The 25,144-nt window shown below is 59.6% G+C and overlaps 1 protein-coding gene across 1 annotated transcript; it reads right to left on the reverse strand.

Annotated features, from left to right (window-relative positions):
- On the reverse strand, positions 1-24,764 carry HDAC7 (histone deacetylase 7). Its single transcript, XM_041468242.1, has 22 exons — positions 24,548-24,764; positions 15,514-15,704; positions 13,947-14,037; positions 12,910-13,021; positions 12,709-12,824; positions 11,969-12,091; positions 11,132-11,241; positions 10,545-10,661; positions 9,565-9,763; positions 8,413-8,600; positions 7,077-7,286; positions 5,903-6,113; positions 5,213-5,346; positions 4,491-4,611; positions 4,308-4,357; positions 2,841-2,948; positions 2,505-2,560; positions 2,309-2,396; positions 1,878-2,083; positions 1,284-1,467; positions 559-887; positions 1-267 (listed from the first exon to the last, which is right to left on the reverse strand). The coding sequence occupies exons 1-22, from the start codon at positions 24,558-24,560 to the stop codon at positions 222-224; spliced, it is 3,003 nt and encodes a 1,000-aa protein (XP_041324176.1). The 5' UTR covers positions 24,561-24,764; the 3' UTR covers positions 1-221.
- Positions 24,765-25,144: the final 380 nt, after the last annotated feature.

Genomic DNA, 25,144 nt, shown 5'->3' on the forward strand with positions numbered 1-25,144 from the left:
GTGCCGCAGGGCTGGGGGGTTTCACCCCCCTTGAGGGGTCCCAAAATTGGAGGGGGGCTGTGGGCACAGTCTGGGCTCGGGGCTCTCCGTGGTCCCGTCCCGTTGGATTCGGGAATGTCCCTTCCAGGAGTCCAGGCCCGCCCAGGGCCTCGGGAGCGAGGGGGACAAACGGGATCGGGGTCTTCGGGGGCTCCGGCCACGCCGGGGACCGTCCCCAAGTGTCACTGGTTCATGGGCTCCTCCTGCTCCATGGGCTCCTCCTGTGCCCTGCGAGGGAACCCGACACGTGAGAGGCCACATCCCGCTCCTGCGGGGACACAGGGACACAAGGGAGGGACAGGAGGGGACCCTGCTGGCAGAGCTGACACCCCCACCCCCAGGCACGAGGGTTTGGTTGGGTTTTCCTTTGGGAAGAGCCCAGCTCGGGGTTCCCAGCAGGGTTTGGTTGGGTTTCCATTTGGTTTGGGGTTCCCAGGAGCCCAGAGCCTCATCCAGGGTGGGGACACAGCCCTGCCCTGCTGCCACCCCCCCGGCACAGGGGGATCCCAGCAATGTCACCTCTTCTCCACCATCACGGCCACCGAGAGGGACGCCAGGGCCGTCACCGTCTCCACCTCGTCGGCCTCGTGGTGCTGAGCCTCGAGGAAGGAGCAGCCCAGCTTGGAGGCGAAGCGCTGCACGGCCACCCAGTATCTGCCTGTGGGAGGGGACAACGGGGCTGGGGACACCAGGACAGGGGCTGGCCTGGGACAGGGACAGCCTGGGACAGCCCAGGACAGGGACAGCCCAGGACAGGGATAGCCAAGGACAGGGATAGCCCAGGACAGGGATAGCCCAGGACAGGGATAGACAAGGACAGGGATAGACAAGGACAGTGGTGTCCCAGGCTAGGGGTGGCCCAGGTCAGGGGTGGCCCAGATCAGGGATAGCCAAGGGCAGGGGTGTCCCAGGACAGGGATAACCCAGGACAAGAATAGCCCAGGACACCCAGCAATGTCACCTCCCCCTGCCCAAACCTGTGGGACACCCAGCAATGTCACCTCCCCCTGCCCAAACCTGTGGGACACCCAGCAATGTCATCTCCCCCTGGGGACACCCAACAATGTCACCTCCCCCTGCCCAAACCCTTGGGACCCCCAGCAATGTCACCTCCCCCTGCCCAAACCTGTGGGACCCCCAGGAATGTCACCTCCCCCTGCCCAAACCCAACCCCAAAATCTCCTGTGGCTCCCCCAGGAGTGGCCACCCCTTCCCGGGGGTCCCAGCCCGGGTGGGAGGGGGACACCCTGTCCCCAAGGGGGGACACCCCACCCCAAGGGGGACACCCCACCCCGAGCCACCTCCTTACACTTGGCAGAGACTTTGTAGCCCCCCAGGGGGGGCGGGTGGCCCTCGGCTGCGTCGAAGCCGGCCGACACCAGCACCACGTCGGGGCAGAACTCGTGGGCAATGGGCATCACCACGGTCCTGGGGAGAGGGGAGGGGGAGTGGGGTCAGCCCCACACAGGGAAAAGGGGATGGGGAGTGGGGTCAGCCCCACACAGGGGATGGGGAGTGGGGTCAGACTTGTGTGAGTTTGGGGGTCCCAGCCCCTGTTCTGTGCCATGGGAAGCAGTTTGGGGGTCCTGGTCCCCCTGCCTGGTGCCACAGGGGGGTCAGGACTTTCCATCCGTCTCCATCCCTGTGCTGGGTGGCCCAGGCAGGGTCAGGGCTGGGAAAGGAGCCCCCGGGGCACTGTCCCTGCTCAGCCCCCGTGCCCTGCTGTGCCCTGATGTGCCCTATTGTGCCCTGCTGTGCCCTCCTGTGCCCTGCTGTGCCCCGCTGTGCCCTCCTGTGCCCCGCTGTGTCCTGCTGTGCCCTGCTGTGCCCTCCTGTGCCCCGCTGTGCCCCGCTGTACCCTGCTGTGTCCTGCTGTGCCCTCCTGTGCCCTGCTGTCCCCTCGGTCCCCGGGGTCCCCTCCCACCTCGTCGGCAGCGCCGCTGCCCGGGAAGAAGTTGCCGTCGTCGTGGCGGTGCAGGGAGATGTAGAGAACCTCGGGGTCCCTGTAGAAAATCTGCTGGGTCCCGTTGCCGTGGTGAACGTCCTGCAGGGACACCCAGAGAGGATTTTGGCAGCTGCTGGGCGGCCCCAGAACCTCACAGAGCCCAAAGGTCCCCCAGCCCGGGATCTGCTCCTGCTCCCCAGTCCTGAGCACACTGCGGGGTTCCAGCCACGTTCCCACAAGAGCTGGAGCAGGAACCACCCCTGGGGATGTCCTGGGGACGTCCTGGGGACATCCTGGGGACATCCTGGGGACGGGGGGACTCACCCAGTCCACGATGAGGATCTTGCTGAGCTTCCCCTTCTGCTGCAGCTGCCTGGCAGCGATGGCCACCGAGTTAAAGAAGCAGAATCCCCTGGGAAGAGGGGTGGGAGTCACCTCCGGGCTCTTTTTTTGGGGTGGCTTTGAGCCCCGGAGCTGCTTTTGGGGCTCCCCAGGTGCCGGGGGGAGGGAGGGGTCTTACATGGCCGTGGAAGGATCCGCGTGGTGTCCGGGCGGCCGCACCACGGCGAAGCCGTTCTGGGGACAGAGCAGAGGCCGGGGGTCAGAGCTGCCAGCCCAGGGGCACACACACACACACACACACACACACACACCACACACACACACACACCACACACACCCCGTGTGCCCAGTGCCGGGGTGACACAGCCCTGGGACCCCCAGGAATGGGTGAGACAGCTTTGGGACCCCCAGGAATGAAGGGCACAGCCCTGGGACCCCCAGGAATGGAGGACACAGCCCTGGGACCCCCAGGAACAGGGGGCACAGCCCTGGGACCCCCCAGGCCAGCCCCTACCTTCAGCTCCCTGGTGGCCACCTTGAAGGCCAGCTCGGTGACGCTGCCCGCGGCCCAGCGCGCGGCGTTGGACGAGTGCAGCTCGTTCCAGATGGTGTCACTGTCCACCTGCAGGGGGGACAGCGGTCACGCGGGGACACAGCACCAGGGGACAGGAGCCACACCCTCACCCAGGTGTCCTGTGCCAGCCCAAGGTGACACCGGCCACCCCACGCTGTCCCCCCCCAGCCCAGCCCCCTCCTTTACCTGATTTATCCCATTTTAGTGTTTAACCAAACATCTCGCTTTGATTTCAGCACCACCTCAGAGCCGGAAAAGTCAAAAAATCTCTTCTGCCGGGGGCCAGGTGTGAGCTCCCCGTGCCCCCCGGGGGGGGAACAGAGCAGGGAAAGGAGGCAGAGCAGGGAAAGCAGAGCTGGTGCCCAGCACAGGGGGCAAGGAGAGGAGCAGAACCAGAAGAGGCAGCAGGAGGGCACCAAGGGAGCCCCTTCCTGAAAGAGAGAGAGAGACAGGACAGGGACAGGGACAGGACAGGGATAGGGACAGGACAGGGACAGGAGGAGAGGAGAAGGCAGTGAATGCAGAGAAACCAGGAGGGAAAGCTGGGAATGGAGAGGCCTCGGAAGGGACGAGCTGCTGTCCCCGTGTCACTGCTGCCCTCCCTCAGTGGGGACCCCCTCCTGCCAGCCCCTTGGGGGGCTCTGGATCGAGGAGCCCCTTGCAGAGGGGGATGCTCAGACACCCCCAAGGACCCCGAGCTGCTCTGGTCCAACATCTCCATCAAACACCCCCACCCAGGCAGCCCAGAGGCTTCGGGAGCTGCCCCGAGATCCTGAGGGGCCAAAAAGGAACAGCCCTGGCCAAAGGGCAGAGCAGGGATGGGGCAGTGACCCCAAAACCAGGAGCAGGGATGGGGCAGTGACCCCAAAACCAGGAGCAGGGATGGGGCAGTGACCCCAAAACCCAGAGCAGGGATGGGGCAGTGACCCCAAAACCAGGATCAGGGGTGGAACAACGACCCCAAAACCCAGAGCAGGGGTGGAACAGTGACCCCAAAACCAGGAGCATGGATGGAGCAGTGACCCCAAAACCACGAGCAGGGATGGGGCAGTGACCCCAAAACCAGGAGCAGGGATGGGGCAGTGACCCCAGAACCAGGAGCAGGGATGGGGCAGTGACCCCAAAACCCAGAGCAGGGATTCAGCAGTGACCCCAAAACCTGGATCAGGGGTGGAACAACGACCCCAAAACCCAGAGCAGGGGTGGAACAGTGACCCCAAAACCAGGAGCATGGATGGGGCAGTGACCCCAAAACCTGGATCAGGGGTGGAACAACGACCCCAAAACCCAGAGCAGGGGTGGAACAGTGACCCCAAAACCAGGAGCATGGATGGAGCAGTGACCCCAAAACCACGAGCAGGGATGGGGCAGTGACCCCAAAACCCAGGTCAGGGGTGGAGCACTCACCCCCACCCCTCCGCAGGGCAGCATCACAAACGTCCTCTGGGACAGGATCCCTGTGGAGAGAGGGACCAGCGGGGACTCAGGGCAAGCAGCACCAGGGTGGGCCCAGCACCCCGGGGAGCTGCTGGGAGCCATCCCCAGCCCCAGGGGACAGGTGACAGGGTGGCAGGAGGGGTGGGGACCCACCTGCCAGCTTGCCGTTGTCCAGTTTGAGGCGGTTGAGGGGGTTGGTGCCGTAGAGCAGCACGTGGCGCTCGCTGTGCACGCACTGCAGCTCCTCCAGGGTGGCCTTGCGGCCCCGCAGGCACTGGGGGACACGGCTGTCACCGGGGGGACACGCGGGGGATCCCCCCCACCCCCTCCTGCTGTCCAGGACCCCCGGGGATGGAACCTGAGCAGCCCCAAATTGCAGTCAGGCAGCCAGGGCCAGCCCTAGGCTGGGTTTTACTAAGCTGGGCCTGGTAAAACTCGCTGGTTTGGGGGGATCAGCCCCTGCCTGTGACCAGCAGAGCCCAAATCCCGGGGGGAGATGGGCAGAGCAGGGAACTGAGCAAGGAAATGGTGACAAACGGGGGGAGGGGGGGTGGGATGGGGTCGGGAGGGGTGGAATGGAATGGGATCAGTGGGATCAGGAGGGGTGGGATTGGTTCAGGAGGGGTGGAATGGGATCAGGAGGGATGGAATGGGGTCAGGAGGGATGGAGTGGGATCAGGAAGGATGGAATGGGGTCAGGAGGGATCGGGTGGGATCAGGAAGGATGGAATGGGGTCAGGAAGGATCGGGTGGGATCAGGAGGTACGGAGTGGGATCAGGAGGGGTGGAATGGGATCGGGAAGGGTGGGATGGGATCGGGAGGAATGGGATGGGATGGGCAGGGACGGAGGCGGGCCCGGCCCCTCCCAGCTCACCTCGCAGCGGCTGCGCAGGCCCCGCTCCTGCAGGCGGGACCAGATGCTCTGGATCCTGCCGGCGTGCTCGGGGTGGTTGCTGTTGTCCCCGCAGGAGCACTGGTGCTTCAGCATCACCGAGTCGTAAACCAGCCCTGCCAGGCAGCGCCAGAGCTGCACCCTCAGCTCCTTGGCAGGGCCTCCGAGAGCCCAGATGTTGACCAAAATCCCCCCAAACCACGGGAGATTCTGCCCCAAAGCTGAGAGATTCTGACCCAAACCTGGGAGATTCTGTTCTCAAACCACGGGAGATTCTGCCCCCAAACATGAGAGATTCTGTTCCCAAACCACAGGAAATTCTGTCCCAAACCTGAGAGATTCTGCTCCCAAACCATGGGAGATCCTGTCCACAAACACAGGAGATTCTCCCCCAAACCTGGGAAATTCTGACCCAAACCATGGGAGATTCTGCCCTGATCCTGGGAGATTCTGGCCCAAACCCCAGGAATGCAACCAGGGGCCAGGTGGGCAAACCCTACCTGGAACAGCCCCCCCAGATAAGGAGACGGGCACCCCCAGATAAGGAGAAGGAGTCCCCCCAGCTCTCTCCTGGCACTCCCAAGTCCAGGAATGACCCGGAGCCACCCCAGGACATCCGCAGGTCCCCTCCTGTCCCTGCCCAGCGGTGACAGCCCCGCAGGGTGACCGTACCTGTGGTGAAGTGTGGCTTGGGCGGCTGCTCCTGCACGGGCAGGGCCAGCGCCTTGGTGTCCTGGGCAGGGAGGGACACGGTGGCCGTGGCTGGGGACGACTGAGCCCTGGACAGCGGCCGGTGGCCGGGGGGGAGCACGGGGGGGTCGGCCAAGGGCTGGCGCTTGAGGAGCTGCTGCTGCACCCGCTGGAAGGAGTCCCACAGGAAGGCCTGGGGACACAGGACACCGTCAGGGGACAGGCCAGCCTCCCCAGCACGGGGGACAGGGGACAGAGCCCCGCTTGGTGTGTCTAGGGCCGCATCCAGCGGCTGCTCCGGGCTTGGAGTCGGGACAGGATGGGACAGGACGGGACAAGGCAGGACAGGGCAAAACAGGACAGGAGGGGACAGGACATGACAAGAAGGACAGGCAGGACAGGACAGGATGGGACAGGACAAGCAGGACAGGATGGGACAAGGCAGGACAGGGCAAAACAGGACAGGAGGGGACAGTACATGACAAGAAGGACAGGGCAAAACAGGACAGGAGGGGACAGGACAAGATGGGACAGGACAGGAGGGGACAGTACAGGACAAGCAGGACAGGCAGGACAGGACAGGGGGGGACAGGACAAGGCAGGACAAGCAGGACAGGATGGGACAGGACAAGAAGGACAAGGCAGGACAAGACAGGATAAGCAGGACAGGACAAGCAGGACAGGACAGGACTGTCCCAGCATCTGCTGCTCCCTGCCGGCTCAGCCCCGCAGTGACAACAGCGATGGGACAGAGCCGGCAATTCGGGAAAAAACCGACAATTCGGGAAAACCCGACAATTCGGGAAAAACCGACAATTCGGGAAAAACCAGACAATCTGGGGAAAAGCCCGACAATTTGAGGACAAAGCCCAGCAATATGGGGACACAGCCCGGCAATTCGGGGACGATGCCCAGAAACTTGAGCACAAAGTTCCGGCAACCTGGGGACAAAACCCGACAATTTGAGGACAAAGCCCGGCAATTCGGGGACATAGCCCGGCAATTTGAGGACAAAGCCCGGCAATTTGAGGACAAAGCCCGGCAATTCGGGGACGATACCGGGCAATTCGGGGACAACACGCAGCTGTATGACACCGGCGGTGGCCGCAGCTCTGCCCCTGTCCCTGCGAGCTGCACAGCCCGGTCCCTTCCGTACCTGCTGCAGGACCAGCTCCTCCGGGGGCTGCCCCATCTTCTGCGTCCTCTCGGGCTCCTTCCCGCTGCTGCCGGGCCGGGGGGGCTCCAGCCGCGCCCTGCTGGGGTCCCCCTCCGGGAGGGTCCCCTCCGGGAGGGTCCCCTCGGCCTCCATGTCCTCCGAGGACGGGATCTGCCGCAGCCGGGGCTTCTCGCTGGACTTGGCCATGCGCTGCAGCCGAGGGGACAGCGAGAAAAAGGCATTTCTAGAAAGTTCTTCACGTCTAACAAAAGGCTTGCATAGTATATAATTGTATATAAACTTATAATTGTGTGTATATATATATGTATGTATGTAAATATATGTGTGTATATATAAACATATTTTTTAATGTATTTGTATGTAAGGAGATTAAAAATGCTGACAGAAATGTTGTAGAATAAGACAGATTGTTGAGAGAAAAACGAAACTAAAAACAAGCTTTAAAAGATAGCTATATGATCTATTAATAGTATATAAAAATTATATATGATGTGTAATATATTCTATATTGTATGTAATATGTAATACATACGATATGATATGTAATATATATGATATAGAATATATCATATATAATATACCATGTATATACAATATATAATATATAATATATCACATACCATATATATAATATATAATATATAATATACCATATACCATATACCATATATATACAATATATAATATATAATATATAATATACCACATACCATATGCCATACATTTAATATATAATATATAATATACCATATACCATATATATACAATATATAACCACACACCATATAGCATATATGTACAATATATAATATATAATATATCATATATAATATATCATATTGTATATAATATATAATATATGATATGCCATATATAATATATAATATATAATATATAATGTATAATATATAATATATAATATATAATATATAATATATAATATTATATATATTATATAGAATATAGAATAGAATATAGAATATAGAATATATGAGATGCTATATATAATATATAATATAAATATAGAATATATAATATAGAATATTATATATTTTATACATATATATAAAATATGTAATAGATAATATATAATAGATAACATATAATACATAATGGATAATAGATAATATATCATAGATAACAGATAATAGATAATATTACATATAAAGCAAAATAGAATTTTTAAGGCAGAACCCAGTCCTTCTCCCCCACCTTCCTCACCGTTCTCATCAGCACCTACCCTTAATTAAAACCCCCCACCAATTAACATCCCCCCCCCCGCCCGTTCGCAATCCGCTTTCCCGGCGGCTCCCACCTTGCCCAGGTGCGTCTGCTGCCGCAGCCTCTCGAGGAAGTGCTGCTGGAAGAGCAGGTGCTGCTGCGCGGCGCTGGGGCTGGGCGGCAGCGGCTCCGAGCGCGTCCTGCCCAGCGGTTTGTGCTGCCCGGGCAGCGCCAGCCGCTCGGCGGGCACCAGCGGCAGCGGCACGGCGCCCAGGCCCGGCACTGCCGCGTCGAGAAATGCCAGAATGTCAATTTTTAGGTTATATTTTCAAAAAGAGAACATTGTAATATATATATATATAATATAGATATTATATATAATATATACATAATATATAATTTATCGAATTATATTATTAATATAAATGATACTACCGTAATATAAAATGTAAAGATGTCAAATGTGGGGTTTTTTTAAGTTATATTTTCAAAAATAGAACATTAAAAATGAAGCTAATTAAAATAATATAGATATTAATAGTGATAATTTATCGAATTGTATTATTAATAGAAATATTACTACCATAATGTAAAATGTAAAGATGTCAAATATTTTTTAAAAATGTATTTTAAAAAATTAAAACTAAAAATAATAAAACCCCCATAAATAATATAAAGACTATAAATATCAGTAATAATGTGTTATTTTATATTAATAATAAAAATATAAAATATTTCTTTATATTATATATACTGTCGCTGCACTGTCACTGTCACTGCCACTGTCACTGCACTGTCACTGTCACTGCCACTGTCACTGTCACTGCCACTGGCACTGTCACTGTCACTCACTGTCACTGTCACTGCAGTGCCACTGTCACTGTCACTGCCACTGTCACTGTCACTGTCACTGCCACTGGCACTGCCACTGCCACTGTCACTGTCACTGCCACTGGCACTGCCACTGCCACTGTCACTGTCACTGTCACTGTCACTGTCACTCACTGTCACTGCACTGCCATTGTCACTATCACTGTCATTGCACTGTCACTGCACTGCCATTGTCACTATCACTGTCACTGTCACTGTCACTCACTGTCACTGTCACTGCAGTGTCACTGTCACTGTCATTGCACTGTCACTGCACTGCCACTGTCGCTGTCACTGCCGCTGTCACTGTCACTGTCATTGCACTGTCACTGCACTGTCACTGCCACGCTCCCCATGTCCCCAGGCGGACACTCACCCGCCACCAGCGGCGCGTGGGTGACCGAGGGCTCGAGGATGATGACGGGCTGCAGCCGCGGGGACAGGGGGCTGCCGGGCTCGCGCTGCTCCAGGCCGGCCGGGATGAAGACGGGCGGGTGCGCGCCCGGCAGCACCGGCCCGTTGAGCACCGGCACCCGGTGAGCCAGGCCGGGCAGCGCCCGGCGCTCGGCATCGGCCTGCGGGGACAGGGACCGGTGGGATGGGACAGGGTGGGACAGGGACAGGACAGGGACGGGACAGGGACAGGGGTGGGACAGGGACAGGGGTGGGACAGGGATGGGGACAGGGACAGGGATGGGATGGGACAGGGACAAGGACATGGACGGGACAGGGGTGGGACAGGGATGGGATGGGACAGGGATGGGACAGGGACAGGGATGGGATGGGACAGAGACAGGGATGGGATTGGGGTGGGACAGGGACAGGGATGGGGATGGGATGGGACAGGGACGGGGACAGGGACAGGGATGGGGCATGGACAGGGACAGGGACAGGGACAGGGCACGGCACGGATGGGACAGGGATAGGGACAAGCACGGGGACAGGGACAGGGATGGGGCACGGACAGGGACAGGGACGGGACAGGGATGGGGCACAGACAGGAACAGGGATGGGACAGGGATGGGGACAGGCACAGGGACAGGGACAGGGCAGGGACAGGGACAGGGACAGGGACAGGGACAGGGACAGGGCACGGCACGGATGGGACAGGGATAGGGACAAGCACGGGGACAGGGACAGGGATGGGGCACGGACAGGGACAGGGACGGGACAGGGATGGGGACAGGCACAGGGACAGGGACAGGGCAGGGACAGGGACGGGCTCGGGGACAGGGACAGTCACAGAACACAGCACCGGGAGGGCACAGGACTGTCCCCACCATGCCCGAGGGCAGCACCGGGAGCCCCAAACCCCAAGGGGGAGCCCCAGTGCTGGGGCCCAACCCGGGCACCTACCCTGGTGCCGGTGGTGGCCGGCAGCCCCAGGGTGATGGCCGGCAGGGAGGCCGCGCTCTGCAGGGCAAACTGCGCCAGGGAGCTCTCCTGCAGCAGCAGCCGCTGCGCCAGCGGCGCCTGCGGCAAACGGGAGCCATCAGAGCCCTGCTCCCAGCCAGGGACCGGGGCTGGGGACACGGGGACAGCCCTGGGGACACCCACGGGACACGGCAGCGCTGGCAGAGGGGAAATGCACCCTGAAGGAGGGTGGGTGTGGGGGGAGTGCTGGGCTGGGGAGAGCATCCTGGAGCAGGGAATTCCAGGGCACCCCTGGGCATCTCAGAGCATCCCAGGGCATCCCTGGGCATCTCAGAGCATCACAGGGCATCCCAGGGAATCCTGGGGCACCCCAGATCATCCCAGGGCATCCCAGAGCATCCCAGGGCATCCCAGGGAATCTCAGAGCATCCCTGGGCATCCCTGGGCACTCCAGGGCATCCCAGCATGCAGGGAGAGGCAGCTCCGGGCAGGGGGTTCAGGGCTGGGGTCGTGGCCTCCCCCTGAGGCCCGAGGGGACACCAGGTCCCCAGAGGCACCAGGGCTCTCACCTCGTGGGCCACGCCCGGGGCGGCGGGCAGTGCGGCGTGCTCGGCGGGCAGGCTGTCGTTGGGAGAGCTGCAGCCCGACACGGGGGTGCTGCTGCTGCTGGGGGATGAGTCTGGGGGGGCACAGACACGGGGTGAGGGCACAGCCCCCCCCAGCCACTCCAGCCTCTGCCCCCCCGCCCCCCCCGCCCCTGCCCCCCCCCCCTCTGGGGCTGTGAGGCCACGCCCCCCCCCAGCCCCTCCAGCCTCTGCCCCCCAGCCCCTCCAGCCTCTGCCCCCCACCCTTCTGGGGCTGAATCCCCTCGGAAAGCAGCACTCCGTGGTGGGAACCCTCCACGCCAGACTTGGGGCACTTCCAGCCCTGCAGGTCCAGCCTGGGCCCCAAAAGCAGCAGGAGCAGCTGCAGCAGCACCTCCCACCCCTCACCAACACCTATGGACCCCCAGTCCCACCCCACCAGCACCTCCCATCCCTCACCAACACCTCTGGATCCCCAGTCCCACACCAGCACCTCCCATCCCTCACCAACACCTCCTGGATCCCCAGTCCCACACCAACACCTCCTGGCCCCTGGGGAGGACACACCAAACCCCGGTGTCACTGTCCCCAAGCAGGGGTGACACAGGACCTGGAGCTGTCCCAGCCCCTGGGGAGGACACACCAAGCCCTGGTGTCACTGTCCCCAAGCAGGGGTGACACAGGACCTGGAGCTGTCCCAGCCCCTGGGGAGGACACACCAAGCCCTGGTGTCACTGTCCCCAAGCAGGGGTGACATAGGACCTGGAGCTGTCCCAGCCAGCCCCGGGGTCCCCCCGAGCCCCGTCCAGGTCCCGGCCTCACCGATGGCGTCGGGCGGGCGCCTCTTCAGCGAGGGGGGCGCGCTCTCCTTGCGGGTCAGGGGGTTCTTGCGCCGGTCCAGGCACTTCCTGGGCTTGCACCGAACCTTCAGGTTGGGCTCGGACACTGCGGGGAAAGGGGTCAGTCCTGGCCACAGCTGGACGGGCTCTGTGGGGCCAGTGCCAGCTCTAGCCGGGGACACGGGGACATCCCTGAGGCCTTGGGGACATGGGGAAATCTCTGAGGCCTTAAGGGACACGGGGACATCCCTGAGGCCTTGGGGACACGGGGACATTCCCAAGGTCTTTAGGGACATGGGGACATTCCTGAGGCGTTGAGGGACACGGGGACATTCCCAAGGTCTTTAGGGACATGGGGACATCCCTGAGGTTTTGAGGGACACGGGGACATCCGTGAGGCCTTGAGGGATGTGGGGACATCCCTGAGGCCTTGAGGGATACGGAGACATTCCCAAGGTCTCTAGGGACATGGGGACTTTCCCAAGGCTTTGAGGGACATGGGGACATCCCTGAGGTTTTGAGGGACACGGGGACATCCGTGAGGCCTTGAGGGATGTGGGGACATCCCTGAGGCCTTGAGGGACACGGGGACATTCCCAAGGTCTTTAGGGACATGGGGACATTCCTGAGGCCTTGAGGGACACGGGGACATTCCCAAGGTCTTTAGGGACATGGGGACATTCCCCAGGCCTTGGGGACACGGGGACATTCCCGAGGCCGTACCTGTTTTCCGCAGTGGAAAATGCTCGGGGGTGTCGAGAGCAGCGCTGGGCACGGGGGACAGGAACGTGCTGAGCATGGCAGGGGAGGGACCCTCGGGCTCCAGGGGCTCCAGAGACCTGCGGGGAGAAGCCAGAGCCCCTTCCCAGCTGTCCCCGAGCAGGTTTGGGGCAGGGACAGGTCCTTTTGGGGACAAATCTTTACCTGTAGGGCAGGGCTGCAGCGGGGGGGTTGCTGGTCCTCTCCAGAGCCGCCTGCTGCTTCTTCAAGATGACCTCGGCCAGCTTCTGCTTCACCACCGTGCTGGCCACGGCACCTGCACGGTCACCACGGTGACCACGGTGACCCCTCGGGGCTCAGAGCCGCTCCGAAGGGTCCCTGCGGGCAGGACCCCGACCCCAGGGCTCCGGGATGGCTGGGGACCCCCGAGGGGCACAGCGGGCTCTGCTCCCACCCCGTTCCCCGTCCGTCTGTCCCACAGGAATGCTCCGTGCTCATCTGTGCCGGCATTCGGCACCTCCGAGCGCGAGTCAGTTAATTAATTAGTAATTAAGTAGATGCGATGTGGAGCCTTGCGCGTCCCAAAATTGGGAGCGAGCCCCCGGCGGCTCCTCCAGCGCCGGCAGCAGAGGGCGCCGGGAGACCGCGGCTGGGAGGGGGCTGCACCCCAGCCCGGGGGCTGAGAACCCAGTCTGGGGTCTGAGAACCAGGCTGGGGGGCTGAGAACCCACTCTGGGGGCTACAAACCCAGCCCGGGGGCTGCAAACCCAGCCCGGCGGCTGAGAACCGGGCTGGGGGCTGAGAACCCAGTCTGGGGGTCTGAGAACCAGGCTGGGGGGCTGAGAACCAGGCTGGGGGTCTGCAAACCCAGTCTGGGGGGTCTGCAAACTGAGTCTGGAAGCTCTGAACCCAGTCTGGGGACTGCAAACCCAGCCCGGGGGCTGCAAACCCAGCCTGGGGGCTGAGAACCCACTCTGGGGGTCTGAGAACCCACTCTGGGGGTTGAGAACCAGTCTGGGGTCTGCAAACCCAGCCCAGGGGCTGCAAACCCAGCCCGGAGTCCCACTGGGGTCTGTACCTGAATGGGTAACCCACCCCGGGGGTCCCAGAGGGGTTGCAGCCCCATTCTGTGGATGCTCTCCCACCCCTTTCCCCCAGTGGAAGGCAGAGCTTGGTCTGGCTAAGGGCAGACCCCCCCGAGCCCCCTCCCCAGAGTGCCCCCGGGCACAGGCAGCCCTTACTGCGCTTGCTCTTGTCCTTGTTGAGGATCTGCCGCAGCTCCTGCTCCTGCTGGCCCGGCTCAGCCTCGCGGTGTGGGGACTCCATGGCCACCTGTGGGACAGGGACATGGGCACAGGACCCCATAACCCACCCCGAGCCCACCCGAGCCCTCTGACCCCTCCCCAGCCCCAGGCAAGAGGACAGAGCAGTCTGGGACAGTCCCTTGTGTCATTCAGGCTGATGGGAGCGTGTGAAGTTGTTCCATCACAACGAGCCTGACACGTTTTGGTCTCCAGGGACGCTTTGCTCTCCCCGGGGACATCGTAAAAGTCAAAACCTGTCTGTTCCCACTCGCTGCCTCCTCTCAGGGTGTTTGGGCACGTCTGCCGTGTTGCAACGCGGCAAAAAATAAAAATCTTTGTTGAGTACAAAAAGGGAAAAAAAAAATCTGTGATAGGAGGGAAATCCCAGCTGATCCATGGAAATGAGTCCTGCCCTGAGCCTGGAGCAGCCCTGGGGACAGGCAGGAGGACCTCGGTGCCTGAAGATGGTCACAGCTCCCTGGATGTGGTCACAACTCCCTGGACATGGTGACAGCTCCCTGGGCATGGTGACAACTCCCTGGGCATGGTCATGACTTCCTGGACACGGTGACAACTCTCTGGGCATGGTCACAGGTCCCTGGGCATGGTGACAGCTCCCTGGACATGGTGACAACTCCCTGGGCATGGTCATGACTTCCTGGACATGGTCACGACTCCTTGGGCATGGTGACAACTCCCTGGGCACTGTCACACGTCCCTGGGCATGGTCACGACTCCCTGGACATGGTGACAACTCCCTGGACACTGTCACACCTCCCTGGGAATGGTCACAACTCCCTGGACATGGTGACAACTCCCTGGGCAGGTCACAACTCCCTGGGCATGGTCACGACTCCCTGGACATGGTGACAACTCCCTGGACACTGTCACACCTCCCTGGGCATGGTCACAGCTCCCTGGACATGTCCTCCCACCTGCCTCCCTCTGAAGCCTCCCGGAGGAGCCACCCCTGGGACTGGAGGAGCCATCCCCACCAAATCCCGCTGGATTCCTGTGCCAATGAAACCCGGCAGCGAATTCCTGCGCGGGGCAGGAGCTGCGGGTGGCACCGGAGCTCGGTGACACTTCCCAGACAAACCGAGTGAGTGCCGGTGGCTCCTGGTGCCCCCGGGGCAGAGCAGCAGGGCAGGGGCAGCCCCGGGATCCCTGCAGCACGGCTGGAGGCTCCAGCCCTGGAATTTGGCCTGGAATTGAGACACAACCCCTCCACCTGCCTCCCCTTGCGTCACAGAGCTCCCTGGGCTGGCTGGAAAGCCCTCCAGATGTTCCAGCTCAGGGAAAAGCAGGAATTCACCTGGGAATGTTATTTTGGCGTTGGGATTTCCAGCCTTTTCCTCTGAATCCCTGCCCAGAGAGGGGAACTCAAAGCCAGCCCCTGCTTCTGGGGGCAAAATTCACCTTCCAAAGTGCCCAATCCTGCCCCAAACCCCGCCAAGAGCGGGGTGTGGGCCCCCCCTGCCCTGTCCCCTGCTTTGTCCCCTACCCTGACGTGCTGGTGGGCGAGCTGCTCCACTTGCTGCTGGTGCAGGCTGGCCAGGAAGAGCTGGTGCTGCAGCTGCTGCTGCTTCAGGGCCAGCAGCGCCGTGTCCTGGGGCTTGACCACGCGCTGCCCGATCCGCAGGTCCATGGGGACGGCCTGGGGCACCCGCGGGGAGGTGCACGGCGTCACGGCAGCTGTGAAAAAAGCCAATCACTTGTTTTTTTTAAATTCTAAAAGGTTAATAGTAGTAACATAATTAGAATAATAAATTTGAACAATTGAGGTTAGGACAATATGAGACAATAAAAACAAAGAGATACGGACGTCCGGGTACCTTTTTCTGGGCATCACGAGCCCGAAAAAGGACCCCGGTTAACAGAGGATTAACCCTTAAAAACAACAGCCTGTTGCATATTCATACACCTCATACATGATGCATAAATTCCATTCAAACACAGGATTCTGTCTGGTCACTGTCAACTTCTTCCTCTTAATCCTCATGCCATCTTCCTGTCTGAGCGAGGTGGGAAGAAGTTTTCTGCTGATAAGGGGGCAATAAATTCCCTTTCCCTGAAAGGCTTAGGTGTCCTGTGGCATCTATCTGGTGCAAGTCCTTTCTTAACCAAATATCTTACATAGCATAGTTTCTATTTTAACATTATGTTATAACCTAAACCAGTATTTAATAGTTAATTTAATACTTAAGAAAATTAATACAGCATAACTTTCTAACACAACACATACAATATTCATTTTAATACTTGCGAAAAGCCAATCATAAAATACACATTTTTCACAGGACACAAAGGGGACACGGCTGAGTCACGGGACTGCCAGGGGAGGGGGGTTGGTGCGACCCTGGCAGCCCACGGAGCATCCTCTGCCTGCAGAGCCTTCCCCTGGGGAAGGGGATTCCTGGGAATGCCACTCCTCTGGGGTGCTGCAGGCGCCTCCGCCTGGCATCGTGGTGGAGAAAGGCTCTGGAGTGAAGGTGTTCCCTGCACAGCCTCCCCGAGGGGTGAAAGCAAAACAGTGCCCCGTGGGGACGGCAACACAGCGCCAGTTACACACCTGAAATTGTGCCTCACACCCCCAAAACAGTGCCAGTTACACACCTGAAATCACCCCCAAAACAGTGCCCGTTACACACCTGAAATTGTCCCTTACATCCCCAAAACAGCGCCAGTTACATCCCGAAAATAGCTCCAGTTACACACCTGAAATTGTCTGTTACACCTCCAAAACAGTGCCAGTTACATCCCCAAAACAGTGCCAGTTACACACCTGAAATCGCCTGTTACACCCCCAAAACAGTGCCAGTTACACACCTGAAATTGTCCCTTACACCCCCAAAACAGTGCCAGTTACACACCTGAAACTGCCCATTACACCCCAAAACAGTGTCCCCTCCTTGTCCCCTCCTGTCCCTCCTGTCCCCTCCTGCCTGTCCCCTCCTGTCTGTCCCTCCTGACCCTCCTGTCCCCTCCTGCCTGTCCCTCCTGTCCCTCCTGTCCCTCCTGTCCCTCCTGTCCCCTCTGTCCCTCGCCATGAGGGACGCGGCAGCAGGGCTGGCAGTGGCGGTGGCAGTGGCGGTGGCAGCACGGGCATCTGGCAGCAGGACAAGGACAGGCTGTGACCGGCACAGCTCAGGATGGGCACCGGGCACTTCTGGCACCAAATCCTGCCCCGTGACATTACTGACCCCGTGTCCCCTCCAGCCAAATGTCACCAGACGAGGGGCAGGAGCTGGGGGGCCGTGTTTGGGATCGTCACTCCCATGGGATCGGGGGGGAAGAGGGGGAAGGACCAGCCCAGCCGGGCACAGCTGATGGCACCCAAAGGGCTGTGCCAGCCTTCCTCTGCTCCCTAAAAATGCTCACGGGAAGCTCCGAGGTTGGGTCTGAGCCGCCCAGCGTGGCTCAGCACAGCCTGATGCTGCCCCTTCCTGGGGAAATGGGGTGGGAAGGGATTGGGGGAAAAATGGGGTGGGATGGGATTGGGGAGGTGCAGAAAGGGGTGGGAAGGGCTTGGGGCACCCCAGCTGAAGGAGGGGCTGCTCCAGACACCCCCAGGAGGGAGAAGCTCTGGGAATCTCTCTCCACATCATTGGTTTCAGTCCCTACAAAAACAAACGGCGAGGCGGCGGAAGCGGAGCCGGGAGGGATGGGGGCTGCTGGGGGAGAGGGAGGCCGGGCAGCAGCCAGAAAAACAAAACAACTGCTCAGCACTCGCCTGGAGCCAGGAAAAAGCTGTGGAGCATCCCCAGGGCCAAGAGGCTCTGGAGCCAGGCAAGAAGAGGCTGCGTGGACCCTGCTCCTGCCACGGCCCCAGCTCTGCCCACCCCGCACTGGGGATGTCCGGGTGGGTTTTCAGAGAGGCTGGGATGGGAAAAGGCAGCCTGGATTTTCAGAGAGGCTGGGGTGAGAAAAGGCAACGTGGATTTTCAGAGAGGCTGGGGTGAGAAAAGGCAGCCTGGATTTTCAGAGAGGCTGGGATGGGAAAAGGCAACGTGGATTTTCAGAGAGGCTGGGGTGGGAAAAGGCAACGTGGATTTTCAGAGAGGCTGGGATGGGAAAAGGCACCCTGGATTTTCAGAGAGGCTGGGATGGGAAAAGGCACCCTGCGAGCAGGGCCTGGCCTGGCGTGCCCCGGGGTGACACTGGTGTCCCAGCCCTGATGCTCCTGGCCAGGATGAGGCCACCAAACTCAGGGCGGTTTTCCAGAGCTTGGAAACACAAAACACCCCGTGCTGGGTGCCGGGACAGTGCGGGACGAGGGCTGGTGGCACTGGGAGGGAAACCCAGGCTCTGGGCAGGAGCCACTGTCCCCATGTGGGTGTGAGACCCCTCCTCAGCTCCGGACCCCCCTGGCAAAGCCCCTCCTGCCCCGGGAGCTGTTTGTGAGCTTGGATTCATTTGGGGTTTGCTGCCGGGCCCTGGGCCAGCAGTCACAGTAAACAACCCCCTCCTCCTCCATCCAGGGGACCAAGCCCAAGGCTCCTCCCCTTCCCCCCACCCCAAAAAAAAGCCAAATGTAAAGTCCCACCGTGGCTCTGGGGGGTTTGTCCCTGTCCCCTACCCAGCCTGGGTCCTGCCAGCAGCACCAGGAGACATGGCTGGGACCAGGATCACAGTTTGGGACCAGGATCACAATTTGGGACTGGGATGGAAAATCTGGGACTGGGATCACAGTTTGGGACTGGGATGGAAAATCTGGGAGAGGGATCACAGTTTGGGACCGGGGTCACAGTTTGGGACTGGGATGGAAAATCTGGGAGAGGGATCACAGTTTGGGACCGGGATCACAGTTTGGGACCAGGATCACAGTTTGGGACTGGGATGGAAAATTAGGACTGGGATGCCCAGTTTGGGACCGGGATGCCCAGTTTGGGACTGGGAGAGCCGTGGTGCCAGGAGCCCATGGCACAAACCATCCCCAGCACTGCAGCTGCAGCCCGGGGATCCTCCACGGTGAGGGGAGCCTGTGACACGGAGTCTCCCCAGGGATCCTCCATGGGAAGGGGAGCCTGTGACCCGGAGTCTCCCCAGGGATCCTCCATGGTGAGGGGAGCCTGTGACACGGAGTCTCCCCGGAGTGCCCTGGGAAAGCGGCGGCCGGGCAGGGCATGAATGAGGGCTCTGTGCTCCAGCCCCGGCACAAATGCCTTACCAGCATTTTCCAGGCTGCCGGCACGGAACGGAGCAGGGAACGCAGCCGAGGGGCCACGGGCTCAGCCACGAGGTGGGACAGACACGGAGGGAGGGCCGGGACAGCCAGGGAGGGTGGGAAGCCCCACTTTGCACCTCGAAAGTCCTGAGGAGCTTTGGGACAGGGTGAAGTTTGGTGGCAGCGAGTTCCCCAGGCTGGGGGTGGCAGCGCTGGGCTGGTGTCACTCGGGACACCACCACGCTGCTCCCAGCCAGCCATCCCGGAAAAGAACAACAACAACAACAAAAAAATCCAGCACAGAAATCTTTGCTTTGGCATTTCCTGATTGTTTTTAAAGAGGCAAATCAGCCGTCAACAGAGCTGGGCTTACATAAGAGGGAAATAAAGAGAGAGGCAAACAAAGCAGGGCAGGGAGGTTATTGAGGAGCAAAGCAGTGACATCCCAGCTCTGCTGTTCTGTGCAGCCCTGCCTGCACCTCTGCCTGCATCCCTGCCTGCATTCCTGTCTATCCCTGCCTGCATTCCTGCCTGCATCCCTGTTTATCCCCACCTGCATCCCTGTTTATCTGTGCTTGCATCCCTATTTATCCCTGCCTCCATCCTTGTTTATCCCTTCATGTATCCCTGTTTATCCCTGCCTATATCCCCACCTCTATCCCTGTTTATCCACACATGCATCCTTACTTATCCCTGCCTGCATCCCTATTTATCCCTGCCTGCATCCCCATTTATCCCTTCATGTATCCCTGTTTATCCCTGCCTGCATCCCTATTTATCCCTTCATGTATCCCTGTTTATCCCTGCCTGCATCCCTATTTATCCCTTCACGTATCCCTGTCTATCCCTGCCTGTATCCCCACCTGTATCCCAGTTTATCCCCACCTGTATCTCTATTTATCCCTACCTGCATCCCTATTTATCCCTGCCTGCATTCCTATTTATCCCCACCTGTATCCCTGTTTATCCCCACCTGTATCCCTATTTATCCCTGCCTGCATCCCTATTTATCCCTTCACGTATCCCTGTCTATCCCTGTCCTCCTCCCCTCCCTCATCCCTGCCTGCCCACAGCTCGCTCTGAGGTGGAGCAGCAGTTAAATCCAGGCTGGGTTTTTTTTTTCAACAAACCATCTTCTTTTACAAAAGCCTTTCCCATCTTATGCTGATCTGCTGTGAAAGGTTCAGAGTTCAGGCGGGTTGAAGAACGCGGGTGATTAAAAACACTCCTCTCTAATAAAAGGGAAAAGGTCTTCTCCAGAGCCCTGCACAAGGAGCAGGAATGAGCTGGAGGGAGCTCGCTCAAATTAAAAACACTTAAATAAGAAACCACACCAAAGGGACCGTGTTGAAAGAACACGAAGATCACAAAGGGGGAACTGGAGAAATAGGAAATCCCGGAGCTGGGTACCTCGTTTAACCCTGCCAGGCCCCGGGGTGCTGGCTTTAATTAGGGACCAAACTCTGCTCCCCGGAACGAAAAATCACCCAACCCACCCTGCCCCAGCTTTTGGGGGGATGCTGGGGACTCCCCACAGGTGCCCACGCGTCCCTTTGTCCCCTACCTCCATCTCGTGTGTCCCCGAGGGGTTTCCTTGCAGGATCCCACAAAATCCCAGCCTTTGGGGCATTTTCCTCTTTCCTCTCCTTAGCACAGAGCTCCGGGGGTGGGAGATCCGGAGGTGGGGGCTCAAGGGATGGGAGATCCAGGGGTGGGAGATCCAGGGAAAGCTGCTCCAGGGAAAGAAGCTCCATGGAAAGCTGCTCCAGAGAAAGCTGCCCCAGGGAAAGCTGCCCCAGGGAAAACAGCTCCAGGGAAAGCTGCTCCAGGGAAAGCAGCTCCAGGGAAAGCTGCTCCAGGGAAAGCAGCTCCAGGGAAAGCCCTGCACCCCCCGGCTGTCCCCGTACGGAGAGAGCGCCGGCCACGTCCCGCAGGAGCCATAAGAGAGCAGATGATGCTCAGGGAAGATGTAATGTTTGGAGCAGCCGGGTGCCAAGTTCTGATAACTCTTTCTGGAGCTCATGGAGTGGGAGTTTCAGGGGCTTTACGCCTCAGCCAGATGTGGGTGGATCCCTCCCCTCCCCACCAGACAGCAAATTCCTGCTCCAAAACCAGACGAGGCTGATGCTGCTCCAAGAGAAGCCCCCTGAGACACTTTCCACCAGGGTAAACCCAAATTTTTCTGCTCTGATTCTTGCAAACTTCCTTCTGCAGAAAGTTTCCAGAAAAAAAAAAAATTAAAAAAATGAGACAGACGATGATTAAAGTCTGGCAAAGTCACCAGAGCAGCACAAAACCCTTCCCACAACCAAAGGCACAAACCAGGATTCAGCCACACACCAACCTCGCCGTGCACCTGTGAGCAGAGCAGTTTTTTAGGCACTCCAAGCACAAAAATGGGAATTTTCCCTGCTGGAGCCTAGAGACGAGCTGCACATCAGGCCTGGGGAGGCAGATCAGGGCGAGATGCTTCCTCTGATTGCTCTCCCTGGTTTTTTGCAGCTCGTGACCTTTGAGTCAGACATTTAATAGCCCTCCCTGGAATTTTCTCCCCACACATGTGCACATTTCCTTTTGAAACTCATGGCTCCGGGACCCAAAAACCTCAGGGCTGGCCCAGAGTCCAGGGACAGGGAGGAAACACCTTTGGGACTTGCAGAAGCTCCCTGGATGCTGTCCCTTTTGCAGAGATGAGCTCTAAGCCTTCAGAGCACCCAACCCTGAATGTGCTGAGGCAAAACCCCCCCAGCAAAAGCTTTTGGGCCTAAATTTGAGATCTCAGGGACATCCAGGTACTTAACCACAGGAAATTCTGGGCACAGGCAGGACGGAGCTGCCCCACGGGTCCCACAAAATGCGGTTTGAGCGTGGGCAGCACCAGGGACACGGGGGGATCAAAGGGCTCACTCATCTCCTGCAGCCGCAGCCGGGCCAGGGCAGAGCAGGGACGGCGAGTGGCTCCATCCCCACCGCAGCCCTGGCACAGCTGGAAACCTCTGGCAGTCATTTCCTGCAGCCTCCCGCCCCCACGGGTCACCCCAGCCCATCCCAAGGAGCGGAGGAGGGAGAGGTGTCCCCAGGAAACCTCGCGGCCACCGCGGCTTCCTGAGGAGCACCGGGAACGCCGCGACCACAGGGCTCTGCTGAAGGGCAGCCAAGGCGGCCTCGTGCTCCCCAGAGCGGCACAGGCAGCCTCAAATCACAGAAACCCACGAGATTTGGGGGAAATCCTCCTTTTCCAGGAGAGAAACATCCCCCAGAGTGCATCCCGCCCCGCCGGATCGCTCCCCTCACCTGCTCGCCCAGCCCGGCTGGGATCTGCCCGCTCCCCCCTGCTCTGAGGAGCCCCAAACATCTCCCTGGCCCTGTGGGGAAGCAAATCTGCCCCTCCTGATGCTCCCGCGGGGCTTTTCCCTGCAGCAAACACCCCGCTGCTCCTCCGCACCGCGCCGCTCCTCTCCTTGAGGGGCGAGAAAAGCTCCAGCACCGCCCGGAGCGCAGGCAGGGACGGGCTGGGACACAGGCAGCACCTCCAGGCTGGCAAACCACGCGGCTCTGGCCGAGCTGGAACAGCCCAGTGCCCTCCGGCCCCATCTGCCACCCCAGGATCCCAGCGCTGCCCAAAGCTCGGCATCACCCCCTGCCCGCGGAGCCGCTCCGGGGAGAGGATCCGGCACCGCTCCCGGCGGGATTCACCTCCTCCATTCTCCCTGCTCTCCCGGCAGGACGATGTCCCGGGACCAGCCCGGTGCTCCCGGGAGCCGGGGCAGCGCTGGGGGCGCTCCGGTGACAGCCCCGGTGACATCAGCACGGGAGGATGCGGCCGCCGCGCCAAGGGAAGCAGCGGAGAGATCAAAGGATTGCAGAACCTCTCTCTCCTCGGTTACCCAAGCGCAGGAGAACGCTCCCGACCGGTTTGGAAGGAGGGATCGGCGGCTCCTCCCGCCGCGCTGCCCTCGCCCTGCCCGGGGCATCCACCGGGATGGAGCCCGGGGCATCCACCGGGAACCGGGATGGAGCCCGGGGCTGCCGGCACAGCTCTGATTTATCCTTTCAATCGCTGCTGCAAGAGCCCAGCTTGAGTCACAACCCCCCGGGGAAGGCTCAGCGCGGCTTGGTGCTTGATCTGGAAGCGCTGAGACGAAATAAAAAAAAAAGCTGGAATCGCTCAATACCCACTCCCGGCGAGTGGCTACTCAAGGCGACCTGCCCGTTAATTAAAGCCGCAGGGAAGGAAATCCCTTTGGCGAACGCTGGTCGAGGTCCAGGGCTGGGTTGGAGGGCAGAAAAGGAAATTGAAGAAAAAAACCCGAGGCTCAGGAGAAGCAGAAGGAGCTGGGAGAAGCACGGGCAGCCCCAGCTCCACTGGCACAAAGGGAAAAAGGCACAAACTCAATTCCCTGAGCAGCCCTTGCACTCCTCAACCTCCACCAGGCAGGGCCCAGCCGGGGCTCACCCCAAACCTGCCCCGTGCTGACCCTCGGGCGTCTGAGCAGGAGCCACCGAGGAGCTCCCCAGGGCAGACCTGGGGCCCAGCGTGAGTTATTTCTGTCACAGGAGGAAGCCACAGCATTTTCAGTTTCCTGCACAAACACACTTCGGGTGCCCTTCCCCACGGGCCCGGCGGGCTCTGCCTCCCCTGCCTGGATGCTGGGGAAGGAGCTGGGAAAGCTCAGGGTTGGCATCAGCGAGGCTGGGAAAGGTGCAGGTGTCAAATCCTCAGTGCAGAGGAGGATGAAACCTGCCTGGATCTGAGGAGCCACACCCTGGGGACAGCGGGGACAGCAGGGACAGCCACCCTGCCACAAACCTGGCTTGGTGCTGGGGCTTGCAGGCAGCTGTGGGGAGATGCTGGGAATTCCATCCGGGATGGAGAAGCTACAGGAAAGGCAGCAGGCAGGATTTCTGGTGGGAGGAGATGCCAGGAGCACCTGGAGTCACAAGGAGAAGCCTTGGAGGAGGCTGAGGCAGGACTGAGAATGCAGGTGGGTGTGTGAGTGCTCCACAAGCATGGAGCAACACTGCCCTGGGGCTTCGACCCAGAAAGAGGAGCTGCTGCTGCTGCTGAACTGTCCAGAAATGGGGGAAAAGGGAAAAAGAACCAGCAGAGAAACTCCCGCTGAGCCCAGCGCAGCAGCAAAGACCCAGGAATCAGTGCTCATGGCGGGGCTGAGCCCTCAAACCTCTCAGGATCAGAGCTGGCGTCAGCCCTGCAGAACCCCAAACACATCCAGGCCCTAAAAGCCCACCTGGCACCCAAAAAACCGGGCACACGCCGGGACCCAGCCCACGGGCCCTGCTCCAGATGCTCCAGGCGCCCCTCACGCCAACCCACCTGTGCCAGGCCCCCCCACCCGCCTGGCACACTCACCCACGGATGGCATCGTGTCCCTGTGGATCCTCGGGGTCCCCGTGGCCACCGAGGCCGTGGGAAGAGCGGCCCCGCGGCCCCGGAGCTCTCGGATCCCCGGTGCCGGGCGCGGCTGCCACCACGCCCTTGCAGTTCTCACGGGCAGATCCGAGCCCTGGCAAAGCCCTCGCTGGCAGCCGGCCTCATCAGGCTCATTAAGTGCAATTAAGCCACAGCGGGCATCCCTCCCCCCCGCCCCTCTGGGGGATATTTTGCTTTTAGACAAAATAAACAGGGAGGTTTTGCGTGGGCTCGGGCAGGTGCTGGCAGCAGGTGGAAACGCCGAGGTCTCCCGGGGGAAGCCACGGTGAATCAGCGTCCAGCCCCAATTCCAGCCTTCCTGCTGCTCCCAGGGGTGCCCATTCCAGCCCCCCCTGGCCCGGAGGGGAGCACCAGACCCTCTCCCCTTTGCAAACAGGAACATGGAATAGGATGAGCTCTAAGGAAGCCGCCTCCCCCACTCTCGCTGGGATTTCAAAACCGCGAGGAAAAGCTTCCACGCCAACCTGAAGTGGAATTTCATTGCAGCAGCTCCTCCAGCATCACTTGGGAGCTGCT

Source organism: Pyrgilauda ruficollis, unplaced genomic scaffold (genome assembly GCF_017590135.1).
Source record: "Pyrgilauda ruficollis isolate IOZ18807 unplaced genomic scaffold, ASM1759013v1 scaffold215, whole genome shotgun sequence".
Classification (NCBI taxonomy): Eukaryota; Metazoa; Chordata; class Aves; order Passeriformes; family Passeridae; genus Pyrgilauda; species Pyrgilauda ruficollis.

Bases quoted from the DNA above. Each gene is read 5' to 3' on its own strand.
- HDAC7 (XM_041468242.1), bottom strand. The intron at 9,764-10,544 runs GTAGGTGCCCGG...CTGTCCCCGCAG, and splicing joins CGGCCACCACCGGCACCAGG to GCCGATGCCGAGCGCCGGGC. The intron at 1,468-1,877 runs GCACAGGAGGGC...CCCTCTCCCCAG, and splicing joins GTACAGCGGGGCACAGCGGG to GACCGTGGTGATGCCCATTG.